General features: G+C 37.8%; 1 protein-coding gene across 4 annotated transcripts in view; it reads right to left on the bottom strand.

Annotated features, from left to right (window-relative positions):
• Window positions 1-20,644, bottom strand: part of SEC23IP (SEC23 interacting protein) — a 41,412-nt gene that overhangs the window by 15,780 nt on the left and 4,988 nt on the right. For all 4 annotated transcript variants that reach the window (XM_054508434.2, XM_054508433.2, XM_045878983.3 and 1 more), the window contains exons 3-12: window positions 18,845-19,067; window positions 17,401-17,594; window positions 12,291-12,380; window positions 10,450-10,570; window positions 9,018-9,107; window positions 8,014-8,155; window positions 6,698-6,906; window positions 5,998-6,116; window positions 5,308-5,460; window positions 3,056-3,151 (exon numbers count right to left, since the gene is read on the bottom strand). In XM_054508434.2, the coding sequence (XP_054364409.1) occupies window positions 3,056-3,151; window positions 5,308-5,460; window positions 5,998-6,116; window positions 6,698-6,906; window positions 8,014-8,155; window positions 9,018-9,107; window positions 10,450-10,570; window positions 12,291-12,380; window positions 17,401-17,594; window positions 18,845-19,067 (1,437 nt within the window). The remainder of the gene's footprint in view (window positions 1-3,055; window positions 3,152-5,307; window positions 5,461-5,997; window positions 6,117-6,697; window positions 6,907-8,013; window positions 8,156-9,017; window positions 9,108-10,449; window positions 10,571-12,290; window positions 12,381-17,400; window positions 17,595-18,844; window positions 19,068-20,644) is intronic.

The raw sequence follows: 20,644 nt of genomic DNA, 5'->3' as shown, positions 1-20,644 counted from the left end.
TGCGCTAAAACGAAACTATGGTCCAATTCACACACAAAAAAATTTTAAATTAATTCAATTAAAAAATACACAGAGGATTTGAATAGACGTTTTCCCAAAGACATACATACACATGGCAAACAGGTACATGAAAATATGTTCTACATCATTAATCATTAGGGAAATGCAAATCCAACCCACAATAAGGTATCTATTACCCAACACCTGTTAGAATGGCTATCATCAATAAAGGCAATAGATAACTAGTGTTGGAAATAATGTGGAGAAAAGGGAATGCTTGTGCACTGTTCATGGGAATGTAAATTGGTGTAGCCACTACAGATAACAGTATGGAGGTTCCCCCCAAAATTAAAAGTTAAATATACCATATGATCCAACAATTCCACACTTCTAGGAGTATAACCAAATCAAACAAAATCATTGTCTTAAAAAGACATCTGTACCCCTAATTTCATTAGCATTATTTACACAATAGCCAATATATGGAAAAAACCTAAATGTCCATTGATGGATAAATGAATGAAGTTTTGGTGTGTGTGGATGAATATGTTTGTGTGTATATGTGTGTATACGTACATACACACACAGAGGAATATTATTTATCAATAAGAAAAGAACTCTTGCCATTTGCAACATGGATGGACCCTGCGGACATCATGCTTTGGGAAATAAGTCAGAAAGAGAAAACCGAATGCTCTATGATCTCATTTAAATGTGGAATCTAAAAATCAACAAACATAAAATGGAGAACAGATTGGTGGTTGTCAGAGGTGGGGTTGGAGGGTATAGGAAATGGGTAAAGGGAGTCAAAAGGTACATCCAGTTACAGGATTTTAAAAAACTTTTTGTTTTTTTTAAGTAGGCTCCATGCCCAGAGTGGAGCCCAATGTGGGGCTTGAACTCACAACCCTGATATCAAGACCTGAGCTGAGATCAAGAGTAAGATGCTTGACCACACCCAGGCACCCCTAAAAAAAAACCTTTTTAATCAAGTTAATAAAATTGTCTCAATTTTAAGCTTAGCACCTTTTTTTTTTTCCTTTTTTCCTCTAGCACTCCGTATCAGCCAGTAGGCCCTAACCAATAGCAAAAGAAAGCAAATGTTAATGGGAAAATCAGGAAGGAATCAGTATGTTCAAAAATTCATTTATTATAGACACATTTGCTCATGGCTGAAATTTTATAATGTAGTTTATTGCACGTATTTTTAAATTTTAAAATTTCTAAAGTTAAAATTTAGACTAAACAGATGATTTGATACTAAATCGTAATTTGTAATAGAATAAGCAGGTGAGCATTTCACAAGGTTTGGTTAAAAGCACCATGACTCTGATGGCCATAAAAACATTCTTGAGAACCACTCCCTTACAAGAGAAAATACAAGCTCCTACACCTGCCATTCCAGCCTCCAGGACCCCTTGTCCTACCCTATTCCCAGCTCACCTGCTGTTTCAGCCATAGGTAAACACAGCCCACTCCTGGAAGGCCATTTCCCCTGATCCTACTTCTTTTTTTTTTTTTTTTTCAGATTTTATTTATTTGACAGAGAGAGAGAGAGAGAGAGATCACAAGTAGACAGGCAGGCAGAGGGAGAAGCAGGCTCCCTGCTGAGCACAGAGCCCGATGTGGGGCTCGATCCCAGGACCCTGGGATCATGACCTGAGCCAAAGGCAGATGCTTAACCATCTGAGCCACGCAGGCGTCCCCCCTGATCCTACTTCTTCAAACTCAAACATCAACACTTGGGGGAGTCTTCTCTGATCCTCCCCGGCCCCTTCTCCCCAGGCCAGAACTGCCACCCCTCCCCTGGCTCTGACAGCATGGACAGCACTCCGTTACAGGACCGATGGAGTCACCTGTAGTCCAATCTCTGCCCCTAACTAGACTACATACCCTCAGTTCATCTCCAGATCCCAAATACTGACATGGTGCCTGAGCCAAAAGATACTAATAAAATCTTAAATAATTCAACTGCTTAAGCTAATCAGAACAAATCAGTTCCAACTTTATAGTCCTTTACATATAAAGTGACATATGCTAAGTTGTAAATACATAACACAAATAAAAGAACCACAGAAGTTCAAAAGATGGATCAACAAAGACCATGTTAACAACAAAAAAATAAAGTAGTCACCCTAAGTACTCATATTTCTAAGTACTTAGAAAATCTCTGTAAAATTAATTCGATTAAAAAAATGAAAATTAGGGGCACCTGGGTGGCTCAGTCGGGTAAGCATCTGCCTTCGGCTCAGGTCATGATCTCAGGGTCCTGGGATCAAGCCTGCAGAGCCTGCATTGGACCCCTGCTCAGCGGGGAGTCTGCTTCTTCCTCTCCCTCAGCTCCTCCCCTCCCGCTGCTCATACTCGCTCTCTCTCAAATAAATAAAATCTTTAAATAAATAAATAAATAAATAAATGAAAATTAAATGAAACAAGTGAGTTTTTCCCAACTGCTCTATTTCTTTCTACATGCTTTTTAGTTGTTGCTTTGTTTTGTATTATTAAAAATTTTTGCTTTTTGGTTATTATTTAATGAGATTTTAGTGGCTCTATTCTTATCTCTTTAGATGGTGAGGACTAAGAAGGGAGCAAATGAGCTAACATTTACTGGGGGCTAAGCTTACATGCATTAATCCAACCCTATAAGGAAGGTAGCATAATTCACATTTTGGAAATTAGGGAAATCAAGGATCCAAAAAGTTGAGCAAATTGCTCATGAATAGGGAGTTAATAAGCAGTTGAACTGGGATGACCAATTCATCTACCTATCCAGGGCTTACCCAGTTTTTACACCAGGAAATCCCCAAATACCAATTTTAAAACTGAAAGTCCTTCGTCCTGGGAATTCTCTTCAGTCCCAGGAAAACCAGGATGGTCAGCTACCCTAACTGGGATTGAAATCCAGTTCTGGCTGACTCCAAAGTCTGCACTTCCATCAGCTCCACCACTGCACCCTTGCCTAACCACACTGGTATTAACAAAAACTTCCAAAATATAAACAAGCTAGTAAAAGATGAGTTTTGGTTTCTGTTTTTAGGGCACAAATGAACTTTACCAGTTTAAATGCTTTCTGTTTTACAAAGTTAGCGATCTTCTTTCTGGGTCCAAGGGGTATGCCCATTTCCTTCAAGTCATCAACCGTACACATAAGCTTTAAAAGAAAACAAACAAACAAGCACATTAGTTAATCGGTCTAATGATCGATAAGTGAAACTGAAATCAGGAAATGATAAAAAGAAACCATACCATCAAAAGCAACCTAAGATCTAGTCAATTTTTTAAAAGCTAATTTGCTTTTGAATCCTGGATTAATTTAGGCTGTAAAACCTGAGCCCTCCACATCTAAACCATTCTAGTCATGTTTGGCAGAAAATATATGCATGTTGTACAAAATTCAAAAGCTACACAAACAAGCAATGAAGTCTCTCCCCTCCACTCCTGTTCCAACCACCCAATTCTCTCAGCAGCCACTGCAATGTGTTCTCCTTCCAGAGACACCTTCGGTATACACAGCACCTACATGGTTTTCCTTGTGTGCAGCCTGCTATGCAAATGGGACTGAACTGTGCTCTTTTCACGTAACGTATCTTAGAAATCATTGCCTACCATTACCTCTGACACTGCCTCATTTATTCAACAGCTGCATTCCATTACATGCATGCACCATAAACTATTTCACTGGTACCCTACCAGTGGACACAGAAGGTGTTTCTAAGGTTTTGCTATCATAAACAGTGCTGTAGAGAGTATCCTTTTAGATACTCTTGTGTGAGTATTTCTGTATTTGGAATTACTCCTGGCAAACTGCTGTGGCAAAAGATTTTTGGTATTTTTTGTATTTTAAAAGGTATTACCATCTTAACTATAGGGAACAAACTGAGGGTTGCTGGAGGAGAGGCAGATGGGAGGTATGGGGTAACTGGATGATGGGCATTAAGGAGAGAACTTAATGTTATGAACACTGGGTGTTAGATGCAACTGACGAATCACTGAATTCTACCTCTGACACTAATAATGTAGTATATGTTAAATTGAATTTAAATAAAAAATTTTTTAAATAAAATTTCCAACCCTACTATCATTTTAAATAGACTAAAATCTTCATCAAAAAGAAAGTTAATCCTCATTGAAAAGAAAAAAAATAAATAAAAAATTTAAAAATAATAATGAAAGGGATTACCAAATTGCTTTCCATAGAGGCTGTACCAATTTAGTCTTACTAACAATACGTAAACCGTGCCCACTTACCCTCACCCTGGCCCCACGGTATATTAACAAGCTCCTTACTTTTGCCAAACCGAAAAGTTATAAAAAACTCATTGCACTTTCAATCTGCCTTTTTCTCAAGAGTTTTCATATGACAAGAAGCCATTTGTTATTTCCTTTTCTGTGTATCATCTGTTCATAGTCTTCACCTATTCTACTGTGTTGATGGTCTTTGTGTAACTAATTCATAGGAGCTTTGAATAATAAGGAAATAAGCCCCTTTGTCTCTAATGTGTGTTCCAAATATTCTTCTTAATCTATCACTGGCCTTCAGATGGTGTTTAAGGCATCTCCTGCTATGTAATTTTTCTTTTATGGCTTCTGGGTTTTGTGCCATACTTATTAGAAGCCCTTCTAGATTATACTAAAAAACAAACAGGGCGCCTGGTGGCTCAGTCGGTGAAACGTCTGCCTTCGGCTCAGGTCATGATCCCGGGGTCCCGGGATCGAGTCCCACATCGGGCTCCCAGCTCAGCGGGGAGCCTGCTTCTCCCTCTCCCACTCCCCCTGCTTGTGCTCTCTCTGTCTGACAAATAAATAAATAAAATCTTTAAAAAAACAAACAAACAAAACTCCTGTGTTTTTCAATTTTTAAACATTTAAGTCTCTGCCTTATCTGAAATGTATTATGATAGAAGAGTATTCAAATGATTCTTAATTTTTGATCTTATACACAGGAAAAACAATTTTAAACGAAAATGAATCAAACTGGGGTGCCCAGGTGGCTCAGTCAGTTAAGTATCTGCCTTCGGCTCAGGTCATGATCCCGGGGTCCTGGGAGCCCCGCATTGGGCTCCTTGCTCTGCAGGGAGCCTGCTTCGCCCTCTCCCTCTGCCTGCTGCTCCCCCTGCTTGTGCGCACGCTCTCTCTGTCACATAAATAAATAAAATCTTTAAAAAAAAAAAGAAAATGAATCAGGGCAACCCTCTCAGGTCCCCTTCCTCTTTGGGAGCTTTGTACTATCACTTTACTATCGCTCAATAAACTTTGATTTGCTGCCCACCAAAAAAAAAAAAAAAAGAATCAAACTATCCTTAGTACCAGAGATTCCATATCAATCTTTTCCTTTTCAAAAGTGCTAACATATTCAGAGAGGCTAAGTGCTTCCAGAGTTTCCTGCAAACTTAGGACTTCTTCATTTTCAATGTCAAGGTCACAAGACTCATCCAAAGTCAACTTTGGCTCGTCAGGCATCTTAAGGAAAAAAAAAAGAAAGTCAGGGGAACACTGCAAACCTCAGAAAAACTACCATAAAATGTCTCCTGATCTACAGCAAATCTTAAACAATTTTGTTCCATACAGAAATCATAACTTTAGGTAGCTTATCATCCAAAATCTGAATATTCTAAAAAAGTATATCAATTGAATAATAAATCACTCTTGCTCCCATTTCCTACAATAATTTACTTAGCATTTTTTTAAATAATAAACTTTCTCTCACATTTAAATTTATAATCCATAAGGAAGACAAGTGAGAAACTCAAAGAAGTTAAATGATTCTATCACACATATAAACCTCAGGGTACTTTGATTTATAAAAACATTTCAGGGGTGGCTGGCAGACTCAGTCAGAAGGGCATAGGACTCTTGATCTCAGGGTTACAAGTTCGAGCCCCACATTGGGTGTAGAGATTACTTACATAAACTTAAAAAAATACATTCAGGAAACAGTTCAGACTTTAGAAAACCATTTGACTTCATCTCTAATCTAAATATGTAACCAGGCCATACCTGCTTTTCCTGAAAACGTGGCTGCTTCACAACTCCATTAGCAACAGCAAAAGCCCCAGGAGACTTTGACAAATTCAAATCCTTTTGATTAGACAGGATGTCAAACAATATTAAAGAACCTAAAAAAAAATCATATTTTGTTTTATAAATAACTAATACTTTTATAACACCAAGTAAATTCTCCTACTTTTTTCCCCACAGTCCCTAGGCAGAAGTCATACAAAAGTTAAATGTCAATCAAGATCTGATCATCAATATTCTTGTTTTACCGAAACAGCAGAATAAATTAAAATATAAAGCATTCCTAGGTAATTGAAAAGCAAAGGCAGAACCTAAACGCATTCATGTCTACCCTTTATAAAACTTAAAATCCATAATTCTAAATCTTGTACTAACAATGTCACCCTCACTAAAAGCAGCGATTACTCAACAAAAATTATGTTTAAATGTGGATATTTGGGCGCCTGGGTGGCTCAGCTGTTAAGCGTCTGCCTTCGGCTCAGGCCATGATCTCAGGGTCCTGGGATCAAGCCCCGCATCAGGCTCCCTGCTCCGCGGGAAGCCTGCTTCTCCCTCTCCCACTCCCCTTGCTTGTGTTCCCTCTCTCACTGTGTCTCTCTTTGTCAAATAAATAAAATCTTTAAAAAATAAAATAAAATAAAATAAAATAAAATAAAATGTGGATATTTGACAGTTTTACCTAAACTGTGACCAGCAACAGAGACTCCTCCTTTGAAGTCTGGATTCCGACTCATAAAAAGTGCATGAAGACGGTTTATCTCCATTCCCACTTTTTCCACGATTGTCTGACAGTAGGTGGGGCTATTGTAAAATAAAATATCTAGCAAGGTCTCATTGGTAAAATGACGAAACCGACCAATACTTGGTAAAGTGATTTTCTTAATATTCCTGTTTTGGAAAAAAAAAAGTATATTCAGACCTAGCCCCCTTACATCTACAGACTTTTTAAAAGTTTAGATAGTGACTTCTAAATATACAATGAGTATAGGAATCCCACAGACTAATTATGAGTTGATTCTGTAGACAAAGTTCTTATAAACGAATCAAGCAAAACAGTCTGTGTGCTTACAACTGTACTGTGAGTCTGGGGATTCTCCGAAGAGTTATCACATAAAATAAGGCCTATGTAAAAATTTTTATTTTTATTTTTAAAGATGAAAGGCTGCTTGTCCACTTTTCTTCCACTTAATTGGAAAGCAGGATACCTGACCCAATTTTTGGACAACAGGGAATATAGCAAGGAATGAGAAAGGAGTTTCATGCACTGAAAATCTTTCTTGATTTGAGAATGGACATAGTCAAGTTCACGAACATCCACAGAGAAAAATCACCCTCTCATCCTAACAGGACCTGCCATGGAATAATATACGGAATAACACAGAATGCTATTTGTAGAATTAGTTTTATTAAACCACGTGCCCTGAAATATTATGATCTTCACTAAAATCCAGATATGTTATTAGCCCTGTGTCCGAGAATAAGTATTATCTAAATCTGTGTTTCTCAATTGGGAGCATTCAAAATTGAGTGGAGCACTTTTAGTTGTCACAGTGCCTACAGATGTCGCTGGCCTTTAACAAGGACTGGCGATCTTTTTGGCTGTTGGGGGTTTGGGGTGTTGTCCAGTGGGTAGAGGCCAGGATGCTCCTAAACATCCTACAATGTACAGGACAGCCCCCTGTCTAAACCACTATAGATTAAAATAGTATTCTAAAACTGGCTTACAGTTCTCAGATTCCCTGAAATATTTATAATAGGACTGCAGACATAGGCATGCACCCATGTGCACACACACACGCACGCGCACAGAAAAGTAACATATAAACGTTAACAGCCAGTGTTTAAATCATATACGTCAGAGCAACTATATCATTTAAATAAAGGAATGTATTTGTTGAACACATTTGTTGAAGTTACAATAAACTATTTCATATTATGGCTTAAATTTTGAATCTAAGTTTGACTAATCTGAACGAGTTATCAAAGTCCACACACCTGTCAACGCCTGTGGCATCCCCACCCAAGGAACTATGCCAGTGAACCGGAAGGAATTCCACTCTGCTTACTTTCCGGTCGTCTAAAGATTTCTTGAAATGTGTCTGCAGCAATTTCAGGGAAACCACCCTAAAATCATCCACTTCAAAAAAAACAATCAGGGAAGACAAATTAAACCGATTAAATTTCCTGGTTTGATGGGTAGTTAGTAATTCCCTCAAATACGCTAGTACTTTTTATATAACAAACTTTCTAAGAAAAAAAATAAGAATGACAAAATCAGTCCAAAAAGGAAAAAACCCAACCTTTAGGAAGCTCTTTTTTTTCAATGTTTTAGAGGAATGTATAAATGACTGAAAAACATTTAACTACCATTCCTGGAAGGCAGCTATGGGTACAGACTCTGGACTCAAACTGTCTGCCACATGATCCCTGCTCGAGAACCCACAGACCATGATACAGGAGAGGTTAACTTATGCCTATGGACTTTGGTACCTCACCTAGTAGTGGGGAGAACAGCGACAGCACCTATACCCCCAAGATTCCTCGCCAAGAGGTGAGTAATATGCCAAGCAAAATGCCTAGCACAAATCAGGTATTCAATAAATATGAACTATTATTATACAGATATAAAAATAAAACTTCAAAAATTTAAGTAAACCAGGCACATTCATTGTTCCATTAAACAACTTCTTTCAACTAATTCACTTTAAATCAGTTCAATGCACAGGTATACCTAGTTGCCGCAAGTGCCTAGGCAGACGTTGTCTGTCAGAAAAGCTAAATTATTTCCAAGATCCCTTCTAATCCTTCAGTCTAGGATTTTATGAGTTACATACATTGTAAGAGCAAATCAAGTATAAATTATTTCCCAGTGACCATTTAAATCTCTTACAGTTCCTCAGCCAGTAGTAAACATCTGGAAACTATCTTAAAAATGAACATTTAGAAGTTCTTCTATTACTTCTCAATTCATTCCATGAAATAAAATGACTAATACTTACCACATTCAATAATGCTTCTAAAGCGCAAGTCACACACTGGTCCAATACCATGTACCATGAACACCAAATGATCAACCCGAGGCATTTCCCCTACAAAACAAATACATACATGCCTACATGCACACATACAAGCTGGAAAATTGTTTGGGTTTTCATATTTAAATAGCAATATTCTAAATATCCCTTTTGTCATCACAAACTATGTAAAGAAATTTAAGACCCTTCCAAGCTAATAAGCTTCATTATTCTCTATGAAATGAGAAGAACAAAGCTCAAGGTCCATCTTGCCAAATAACAGTGAACTAGACCAAGAGGTGGAGGAAGCACAACACCTCTGGGATCCCAGAGGCTCTGAGCATATGATAACCAGCAGTTTTGTACCTACTGAGGCTCCATAACCTTTGTGATTTCTTCAGAATTCCCCAGGAGACTAAGCCCCACATGGAGAAGCAATATGCCAACATAAAACATTAAAATATTTCCCCCAATAGGGCGCCTGGTGGGCTCAGTTGGAAGAGCATGCAACTCTTGATCTTGGGGTTGTGAGTTCAAGCTCCACATTGGATGTAGAGATTACTTAAATAAATAAATAATAACTGAATAAAATATTTTCCCCAAATCCTTCCCTTTCCCTATATAATATATATTCTACATACTGGAACATCTTCAAGTTATATATAGGAAAACCAAGTTAAATCTATTATTTTACTCTGGCATACAGAAACAACTACAAGTTAAATCTGCTATTTTATCTGGTTATTTTGTTCACATTCATAATATGAGAATATTAATTTATATTTGTAGTTTCATAAGACAATGAAACAAAAATGAAGTATGTAATCGTCAAAACAAAATCTGTATTTTCAATGGTATAACAGGAGAACCAAAGCACATACACTGGAGCAGGGGTTGGCCAAATAGGCCAAATCCTGCTCACTGCCTGGCTTTTATAAAGCTTTACTGGAACACGAACACATTTGTTTACATACCATCTACAGGTGCTTTCATGCTACAATGGCAGAGTTGAATAGATGCAGCAAAGTCCACATAGCCTGGAATATTTACTATTTGGCCCTTAACAGAAAAAGTTTGCCAACTTCCGCACGAGAGTAATACAAACTAGATGAGACATGACCACAAAAGCCCAAAAATATTGCCAAGCCTACTTTCAACCAGTAAAGTGCTTCTTCACAACAATACGTCTTTTAGAATCTATGTCACATGGTTTGTATATCTTCAACAGAATTCTAAATTTTAAAATAAGCAGATATAAAAATAATAGAATAAAAAGAAAGATATGTGCCAACCTAGCTCATTTCTGCATGTTATAGCAGGTAGTCCTAATAATGGCTTCTTTTTTCATCATTCTAAAAAATGATGCTAAAATAGAGGAGTCTAAAAATGACCTTGGCCCTAAACAAACTATACACACCGTCAGGTATCTCATCAAGGTTATCATCAATTCCACGCTTTACAACCCTGGGCCTTGTCTGTCCATCTTGTGTGGTTCCCCATTCATCTGGCACTGACGAAGGCTGGAACTGAACAATAACCTTCAAGACACGACAGAAGGATTATGACAGACTTCATGACCAAGTTCATTTCCACTACAGGCTAAATAATTTATTTCAATACATAATAAACTACTTCACGGTATCAATAGTTCACAAATCAAGTACTAGTACTGTTCTCCCAAAACAATTTTGTAACAGTCCTGCTAGTGTTCACACTAACCATTAAAATTAGGCAAATCAATACCATTATTTCCAATGTTTATACTGGAAAATACTACAACTAAATCAGAAGTAATACACCTTGATTTTAAAAATGTAACATAAAAATCCAGATTTACGTATAAGAAATTAAGAAAAATTACCTAGAACGGAAGAATCTTCATCTTAGAAAAATATTTTAGGCATAATTCTTTAAATAGCAAGATTCCCAATTAATTTACAAATTCAATTTCAATTCCAAAAACTGATTTGCCCACCATTTTTTAGGAAAACATATATTCTGTTAAATCAACTAAATTTAGTCTTATGTTACCCAGAAATTTTTCTTTAAAAAAAAAAAAAGGAGGCATGCACGATAGTATGCAAAATTTCTGTGTTTGCATCAAAAACAAATGAAAAACAAAAGTTAAGAATAGTTACCATCAGGAGAAATGGAAAATGCAGAGGTAAGAGGCTTTTATTTTTGATTTGACACCTTTTTATACTGTTCAAATTTTGTTGGCATATAAATGTTTTTATTTCAATATCAATAAGGACTACAGAAGTGATGAGAGTAAAATTATTTTTGTTTTCTTGTACAGTTCTCTTAAAATAAATACCCTATGTTCTGAAAAATTACCATATGCCAAGCACTATTCTGGATGTTTTTGTATAAATTACTTCATTTTATCTAAAATATGGCCCTGGGAGGTACTTATTACAGGTGAGGAACCTGGAACTCAGAGGGATTAAGTATGGTAAATGAAAGAACATCTCGGGCGCCTGGGTGGCTCAGTCGGTTAAGCGACTGCCTTCAGCTCAGGTCATGATCCTGGAGTCCCGGGATCGAGTCCCGCATCGGGCTCTCTGCTCGGCGGGGAGTCTGCTTCTCCCTCTGCCCTCTTCCCTCTTGTGCTGTCTGTCTCTCATTCTCTCTCTCTCAAATAAATAAATAAAATCTTAAAAAAAAAAAAATGAAAGAACATCTCTAATATCTTAAAAAAAGCAAGCTCATGGAGATAATACAAATAAAAAAAGGAAAGACATATTTTTAAAAGTTGAAACAAACCACCATCAAGGGCAGGGTGGACAAACTACGGCCTGTGAGCCAAATCTGAGCTACCACCTTTATAAATAAAGTTTTACCACAATAGACACACCTACTGGTTCATATATCATCTGCAGCTGCTTTCAGGCTACACAGACAGAGCTGAGAGCTGCAACAGAGATCACACGAAGAATTAAATATTTACTCTCATGCCCCTGACAGAAAAAGCCTGCCGACCTCTGATCGAGTGCAAACGTTTATCAAACAACTTCAATGGTGCATACTAGGCTTCAGCTAACATGCTGCCCTAAGCAGAAACTTCATGAGAAAAATTACATTTTATTTTTGTTTCTATGATCAATGTTAACAAACTACAGTAAGCTTTTAAAAACAGTGCACCTCTTATAAATACATCCCTAAAAAGTTAATTAAAATGAACATTTATCAACCACACTCAGCAAAATAATTATTAAAATGAACCTAACATTTTAGTATCTTAAACAATAACATTACCTTTGGATTGTGCATAACGATTGTCTCTCCACTCGGGAACTCTAACCTACGGTGCCACTGATTCGTGGTTACTGCTTTTTTATATTCAGCCTAAAATAATGGAAACATACAATCCAGTAAGATAAATTTATACCACATTGAGAAAAAGTGTGGAACAAGAGTATAACTATGATGATAATAAAAATAATGTAATAGAGGCTCTCATTTACTAATTAATTACCACACTTGTCAGTCACTTTATATACATTACCTCATTTAATTAGTTACTCTCAATCACTCCTAAATAAGATTATCCCCATTATATAGAGGAGAAAACAAAGGTTTACACAGCCTATTAGTTTCCTAGGGCTGTGGTAACAAAGTACCACGAACTGAATGGCTTTACAAACAAATGTATTGTCTCACAGTTCTGGAGACTAGAAGTCTGAAGTCAAATGTCAACAGGCCATGTCCCTCAGAAACCTACAGGGAACTCCTTCCTTGCCTCTTCCTACCTTCTGGTGGTTTACCAGCAATCTTTAGTGTCCTTTGGCTTACAGATGCAATGCTCCCATTCTCTATTTTTACATGGTCTGACATCAAGTCATACTGGATTAAGGGCCCACCCTTCTCCAGAATGATCTCATCTTAATCGTATCTGCAAGCATCCTATTTCCAGGTGAGATCACATTCGGAGGCACGAGAGGTTCATCATATTTTTTGGAGGCTAGAAAGGACACAATTCAACCCTCAGTAAACATTTTAAGTTCACACCTGCATGAGATTACACTGTCACGCTGCAACGGAAGAACTGCAGTTCACTCCCACCCTCAACTTTCTGACTCCAAAGACATGACTGCTGAGGGGCGCCTGGCTGGCTCGGTCAGTTAAGCATCTGCCTTTGGCTAGGGTCATGGTCCCAGGGTCCTGGGATCGAGCCCTGCTCAGCGGGAAGCCTGCTTCTCCCTGTCTCACTCCCCCTGCTTGTGTTCCCTCTCTCGATGTCTCTCTCTCTGTCAAATAAATAAATAAAATCTTTAAGAAAAATAAAAATAAAATAAATTAAAAAGTAAAAATTAATAACAATGATTATTTGACAGTTGTGTCAAAATAGACGAGTTTCTTTTTGTCTCCCAGACAGCGATTGATTAATGATTCCTCTCCATCAGTCTCTATCCCTTTGACTCTTCCTCACTTGTCTTTTTATAATTTTTACCATATTTATTTATAATTTTTAAAAGCAAGATTACAGGGGCGCCTGGGTGGCTCAGTCATTAAGCGTCTGCCTTCAGCTCAGATCATGGTCCCAGGGTCCTGGGATCAAGCCCCGCATCGGGCTCCCTGCTCAGCGGGAAGCCTGCTTCTCCCTCTCCCACTCCCTCTGCTTGTGATACCTCTCTTGCTATGTCTCTCTCTCTGTCAAATAAATAAATAAAATCTTAAAAAAAATAAAAGCAAGATTACAAATAAAAATGTTTAAAGAAAGAAAAGTTTCACCATCTTAAGAATTATTTGCACTTTTTCATATTCCCTTTCAACCCATAGCTTTAGAATAAATGTTGTCTGGTACAGCAAGTTTCTACATACCATTCTTCTAAAGGATCTTGGTTATTCTTGACACTTTGACCCTCCATATAAAATTCAGGAGCAGTTTGCACATTGTACCTTAAAAACCCGATGTAATTTTGATTGGGATTACATAAAATTTATAAAATAATTTGGGAAGAACAGAAAACTGTGCATCGTGAACATATTTAGCTCCATTTCTTGAGATCATCTTTTATTTCCTTTAATTCTGTTTTATAGTTTTCCTCCACAAGTTCATATAGGTATCTGTCAGACTTTTTCCTACTTAGCCTATAGTTTTGTTAGTGTTACAAACAGCATCTCTTTTTTATTATGGGTGCTAGTTATTTCTCTATTTCTTTTTTTTTTTTTTAATGTAGGCTCCATGTCCAACATGGGGCTCAAACTCATGACCCTGAGATCAAGAGTCACATACTCTACCAACTGGGCCAGCCAGTTATTTCTATTATACAGGAATGCCATTAATTGGTATATGTTGATTTTATATCCACAGACTTGCAGTGCTAATGGTATTTTTGAAAGTTCTCCTGACTTCCTATGTACATAATCACGTCATCATCAAATAGAAGGTGTTTTCTGTTTCCAACTCCCCTGTTTCGCCTCAGTGCTCTGATAGTACAGGATCACCTACACAATATTGAGAAATATGTCTGCTTCTCTTCTTCTCATTGGCTTTCTCATTTCCTAACCTCTTCTGCATCTTCCCTCATCTGGTCTAAGCATCATGAAAGATTCTGAAGAGGAGCTAAGATCTCCCTAGATTAAGAACAGTCGTGTGCTGTTGAGATGGTCAGTACGTGGACAGCTACCCCACCCACAAAGCCTGTGTCATCCATTTATAATCAAATACAGTTGAGATAAAGTGAATACTTTTAGATACTGCTTAGACTTTATACTTAGACTATGTGCCTTAGCTTCAAAATAATAGGACTAAACTTGGGATGTTTTACCTTCAGTAGGGTCCTACCAAAGATACCAAAAATTATGGTACACATTTGCTTAATAATTTCAGTCTAAAATTAAGCTATAGATATCAGCATTCCTTTACACATTTTTTTTCCTCATTCAAATAACTAAAATTATATTTTAGGAGACTCGTGCCTCCTGTACATGATATTTCCAAGAACAAAATTAATTTTATGCCTTCTTTTCAGTCTTTGCTCTTCTTAACTGTGTTCTGACTGTTCTAAATCAGTATTTTTCAAACTGTGGGTGATGACTAGTAATAACTTATAAAATCAATGTTTCAAATGAAATAAAAAATATCAGAATGGGGCACCTGGGTGGCTCGGTCGTTAAGCATCTGCCTTCGGCTCAGGTCATGATCCCAGGGTCCTGGGATCGAGTCCCACATCGGGCTCCCTGCTCGGCGGGAGGCCCGCTTCTCCCTCTCCCACTCCCCCTGCTTGTGTTCCTGCTCTTGCTATCTCTCTGTCAAATAAATAAATAAAAATCTTTAAATATATATATATATATCAGAGTGGCACCTGGTAAGTGTAAGTAGTGTTCCACGGGCCTTTGTTTTCAGTGGTGTGTGAGAACAGGCCCACACCAGCTCACGAGCGCACGTCACAACTCTTCCCAACTGTGTCTAGTAACATCCTGTTGATAGCTTAAAATTGGCCATGGAGGGAGTACTTATATCATGGAAATCAGCAAATGCTATAAATCAGGGGCTTTTATTCCCCAGAGAGTCAGTAATCACACACCACTATTTCTAATAATTAAATATATGTTTGTATGTATATGTATAAAATGTGTGTACTAAATTTCAATGTCAAATGTATTCCTTAATAGGTTGAAATGAAAAAAATTTGAAGCCTGTGCTCTCAACAAGCTTCTTTTCCAAATTACCTTCCCCACTGTCCTACTTTAGGCCAACACTTACCTTCCAGTGTCGATTTGGTTATAAAATTATATTTCATAGTCACTACTATAGAGATTAGTATTTCCAGAACAAGTACAATTGGTAATACCTAAGAAATGCATTTACAGGGGCGCCTGGGTGGCTCAGTAGGTAAAGCATCTGTCTTCGGCTCAGGTCATGATCTTGGGGTCCTGGGAACAAGTCCCACGTCAGGCTCCCTGATCAGCAGGGAGTCTGCTTCTCCCTCTGTCCCTCCCCCTGCTCATGCTTTCTTTCTCTCTCTCTCAAATAAATAAAATCTTTCTTAAAAATGCAATTATATATTTTTTTAAAAAGTACACTACAAAAACTCTGTACTATTATAAATGTTAGAAAAATACGTATATAGATAGATAATTGTCTAAGAAAATATTTTTTAAATGTAGAGGTTCAATTTGAAAGGATGACATGATTTGATTTGATTTTTTTATCTCTATTAAATATTACGTTCTTCGAGCACAAAAGAAATTTAGTAATTAATAGTTAGCTGTTAAACTTGACTGTTAGCTCCTAAACAAAACATAAGGTCCAGTCCTTACTTGAAGCTATTCAAAATATGAACTAGGGAAAGTTAACATTTTAAAGGCCTCTTTCACCGGTAACATAGTATTGTTTTAATGTTTTCTGTTAGCACTGGTTATCCAAGTTTTAATAACTACAACATTAAACAACAGTAACTACAGTGTTCTGTATCTCATTTCCATGTATGCAAATTGAATTCATTTAACTTATTTCAAACATTTAATTCAACCACAAAGTAGAGTAATCATAAGAAATTAACACAAGTATATAAAACTTTACCCAGCAGTTTTAGAATGGCTAGTAAGTCTTGAGACATTTGTTCCTATTCTGTTTTCTATTTATTTTTCAAAAATCAGAGGTTAATCTCAAGCTTTTTACTGAGCAATAATTTGAAAAATATCCATAGGCTTGGAATGTGCTGTTAACAACAGATCCCAGCAGACTAAGATGATTTGAAGGTTTGCTAAAGTACCTTTTTAGATTTGTGATATGTCCCTGAAAAACAGTCTACCTTCAGACATGGAGGCCACGATTAACATCTCATGAACAATGGCACCACTTAGAAAGCAATCCTCTTGGGCGCCTGGGTGGCTCAGTTGGTTAAGCGATTGCCTTCAGCTCAGGTCATGACCCCAGGGTCCTGGGATCGAGTCCCACATCGGGCTCCCTGCTCTGCGGGAAGCCTGCTTCTCCCTCTCCCACTCCCCCTGCTTGTGTTCCCTCTCTCGCTGTGTCTCTCTCTGTCAAATAAATAAATAAAATCTTTAAAAAAAAAAAAAAAAGAAAGCAATCCTCTTTGTGAAAGGATCAAAACAGGCTCTTATAAAGCTGGCTCTCAGGGCGCCTGGGTGGCTCAGCTGGTTAAGCAACTATTTCATGACTTCAGTTCAGGTCATGATCTCAGGGTTCTGGGATCAAGCCCCAAGTCGGGCCCCGCGCTCAGCTTGAGATTCTTTCCCACACGCATGCGCGCACGCACTCTCTCTTTCTCTCTAAAATAAATAATTCTTTAGAAAAATAAAGTCGGCTCCATTGTGAGTGGTGTTATACGGGGCTCCGATATACACAGGGCCTATGTTTTTTAAAGAAACAGGTAAAGGAATAAAGCCCACATACCTCTAGTTTTTCACTGAACTCCTCGGTATAGGGAATAAATCTGCTGTCTGTGTCCCCTTTATAAAACCAAGTACAGCGTCTCACTTCAGTGGGCTCCTCCTCCCAGTACACAGCCTTCCTCACTCGGTCATAGAGATACACGTCATAGCGCCCTCCATCCGTGCCTAGAACCACGCTCTCAGGGTCTGGCTGGACTGGAGCACAAAGTCCACATTTTAACCCAATAGTAACAAGGCATGTTTAAAAGTAATAAATAATGAATATGGTGACTGGATGATCCTAAAAGACAAAGAACTAAGTTCATTTTTGTTTAAAAATAGAATTTTAAGATTAATGTGTGCTGCTCAAAATTAGGACTCTCCTTAAGTGAAGAAAAAACAGCCAGAACAAAGTTTTAAAACATGATCATTTAAGGGGTCCTGGGTGGCTCAGTCAGTTAAGCGTCTGCCTTCAGCTCAGGTCATGATCCCAGGGTCCCAGGACCGAGCACCACATCAGGCTCCTTGCTCAGCGGGGAGTCTGCTTATCCCTCTCCCTCTGCCCCTTCCCCCTGCTCATGTGCACACATGCTCCCTCTCTCGCTCTCTCTCAAATAAAATCTTAAAAAAAAAAACGACCATTTAAAAAAATCATAATTCAAATAACTGATGTTTACTTTTTTTAATCAAAGCAGCAATGCTCCATAAAGTATATTTCTAGGGGGTATGAACAAGTGATTTTTAAGTGCCATGATGAAATATCATCAGGGTAGGGACGCCTGGGTGGCGCAGTCAGTTAAGCATCTGCCTTCAGGTCAAGTCAGGATCCCAGGGTCCTGGGATGAGTCCGGCATCAGGCTCCTTGCTCAGTGGGGAGCCTATTTCTCCCTCTCCCTCCCACTCCCCCTGGTTATATGCGCAAGCGCGCTCTCTCTCTCTCCGACAAATAAATAAAATCTTAAAAAAAAGAAAAGGAAAAGAAATACCATCAGGATAAACACAAACACATATTTCTATACTCTAATTCTCAGAGGCTTAAGACACTACAGTGCACTGTCTATCTCAAAAGGTGAACGGGATTAAATCACTTCCAAAACTCACCTGACCACAGAACACTTTTCAGAGCATCTTCGGGAACAAGAGTTCCAAAGAAGATATTTTATAAGTGCCCATTAGCTACAAATGAATAAGGGAAATAGAAAAATTGACACCCACATTATATGAACTACTCTATTTCTCTAACTTAAAACACCGTTAAACAAAGAGGAAAATTATTAAAACATTTCTTTAAAAACCTTGCTCAAATAACTCAGGACTTACGTTAGTATCACTGTCTTAAGGTGCAGTCTGGTGGAGTCTATAAGGCCTAAGGAATTTGACATTCACAAAAAGTAAGCCATGGATAAATACTCTTTATTTCTTCTCTTCCTAAAATCAGATACAAACGATGCATGATTAGTACTTACCTGAATTATAGATTTCTTCAAGATTCAAAGAGTCAAACATACTGAAAGGCATCCATAGTTGTTTGTATTCTACCTCCTTGCAGTAAAACCAGTGGGGCTGAACAGGTTCGTATTGGTTTTGAAGTAGAAAAGGAGGTGGCACTTGCACAGAGGGACCTGCAGGTCTAGCAAGGGCCTGCTGTTGCATTGGAGGGGTCAACCCTGATGGCACTGAAGGAGGAATCTGGAGGACACAAAAAAGTTAGAGGACTATGATGTCTGTCCAAAAAAACAATTCCACATATGCCTCAGACGCAAAGTGACATTAGTAATGATTATCCTACGTGTATTTCTAGACAACTGTTTAGTTTAATAACTAGGCCTTAAAGCAACTAAAATTTTTTAAAAATCTAACAAAATTCAACATCAGTCTTAAAAGTAAACTGGGCTTTCTCAAACTGATGGCAAAGTAAACTAGCACCTTCACAGAAATCAATCTAGCAGTATGTCTTCTATGATTTAGTTAATCTTTAAAACTTGCACATCCCTTGACCTGGCCATTCCATTTCTAAGAACTCATCCTAAAGATGTAATTAAGAAACAAAAATTTACCTACAAAGATGTGTACAAAAGGTCATTTATAATAGAAAATCACTGGACACAATCTAAATGTCTGAGACCTGATTAAATAAATTGTTACCTAAATGCTAGAATTCTCTAGAGTCATTAAAATGTTTTAGAAAAAATCTTAACGTCTAAAAAAGATTCACAGAAATGTCTGTCTAGAAAAAATTTAACAAAGACATATAACAAAATGAAAAGGGCGGTTACCGAGGGACAATTTTTAATCATTTGACTATTCTGCATATTTTAAATTTTCTGTACTAGAAATACTTTTAAAATCAAAATACAATTATTTTAAAATTTTTTAATTGAAAATCATTTTGGAATGTATCAATGTTAAAGTTACCAAGGTGTTAACTGTACTGTGGTTATGTGAAAGAACTTTCTTATTCTTAGGAAATATGCACAAGGGGTGCCTGGGTGGCTCAGTCAGTTGAGCGGCTGCCTTCGGCTCAGGTCATGATCTCAGGGTCCTCGGATCAAGCCCCACATTGGGCTCCCTGCTCAGCGGGGAGTCTGTTTCTCCCTCTGCCTCTCCCCCCGACCTGGCTTGGGCTCTCTCTCTTGCTCTCTCTCAAATATATAAATAAAATCTTAAAAATAAAATAAAATAAAATAAAGGAAATATGCAGGAAAATATTTAGGAGTAAAGAGTCATCAGGTATTCAACTGACCAAGTGTTTCCCAAAACAACTGCACACATACATGGTGAGGAGAGGGAGGGTGCCCAAATGCATATGAGTGCACACATGCACAAGTGACAGAACAGGGTAAAATGTTAATGACGGATAAATATGGGATAAGGGTACTGGGGTGCTGTTTGTGCTATTTTTATTTTTGCAACTTTCTCTTTTTTAAGCAGGCTCCATGCCCAGTGCAGAGCCCAGTGAAGGGCTCGAACTCGTGACACAGAGATAAAGACCTTAGCTGAGATCAAGAGTCAGACGCTTAACTGCCTGAGCCACCCAGGCACCCCTGCAACTTTCTTTTAAGTCTGAAATTACCACTTTTAAAATTCTTAATTAGATACCTTTTCAAAAATTTAATCAGCAAACTAGTATGTTAACTATACTGCACACCGTGATTCTGGTTACATTCCAATATGCTGAAACGTAACATTATCGAGAGTTTGTATGTTGATAGGATTTAAATTAAACAATAAAACAGAGCCCATTCTCTACCCCCAAGAGAGAAGTG

Source organism: Mirounga angustirostris, unplaced genomic scaffold (assembly GCF_029215605.1).
Source record: "Mirounga angustirostris isolate CCGP_5_RB_7025 unplaced genomic scaffold, mMirAng1.0.hap1 SCAF_6, whole genome shotgun sequence".
Classification (NCBI taxonomy): domain Eukaryota; kingdom Metazoa; phylum Chordata; class Mammalia; order Carnivora; family Phocidae; genus Mirounga; species Mirounga angustirostris.
This window is presented reverse-complemented; position numbering and strand designations above follow the sequence as displayed.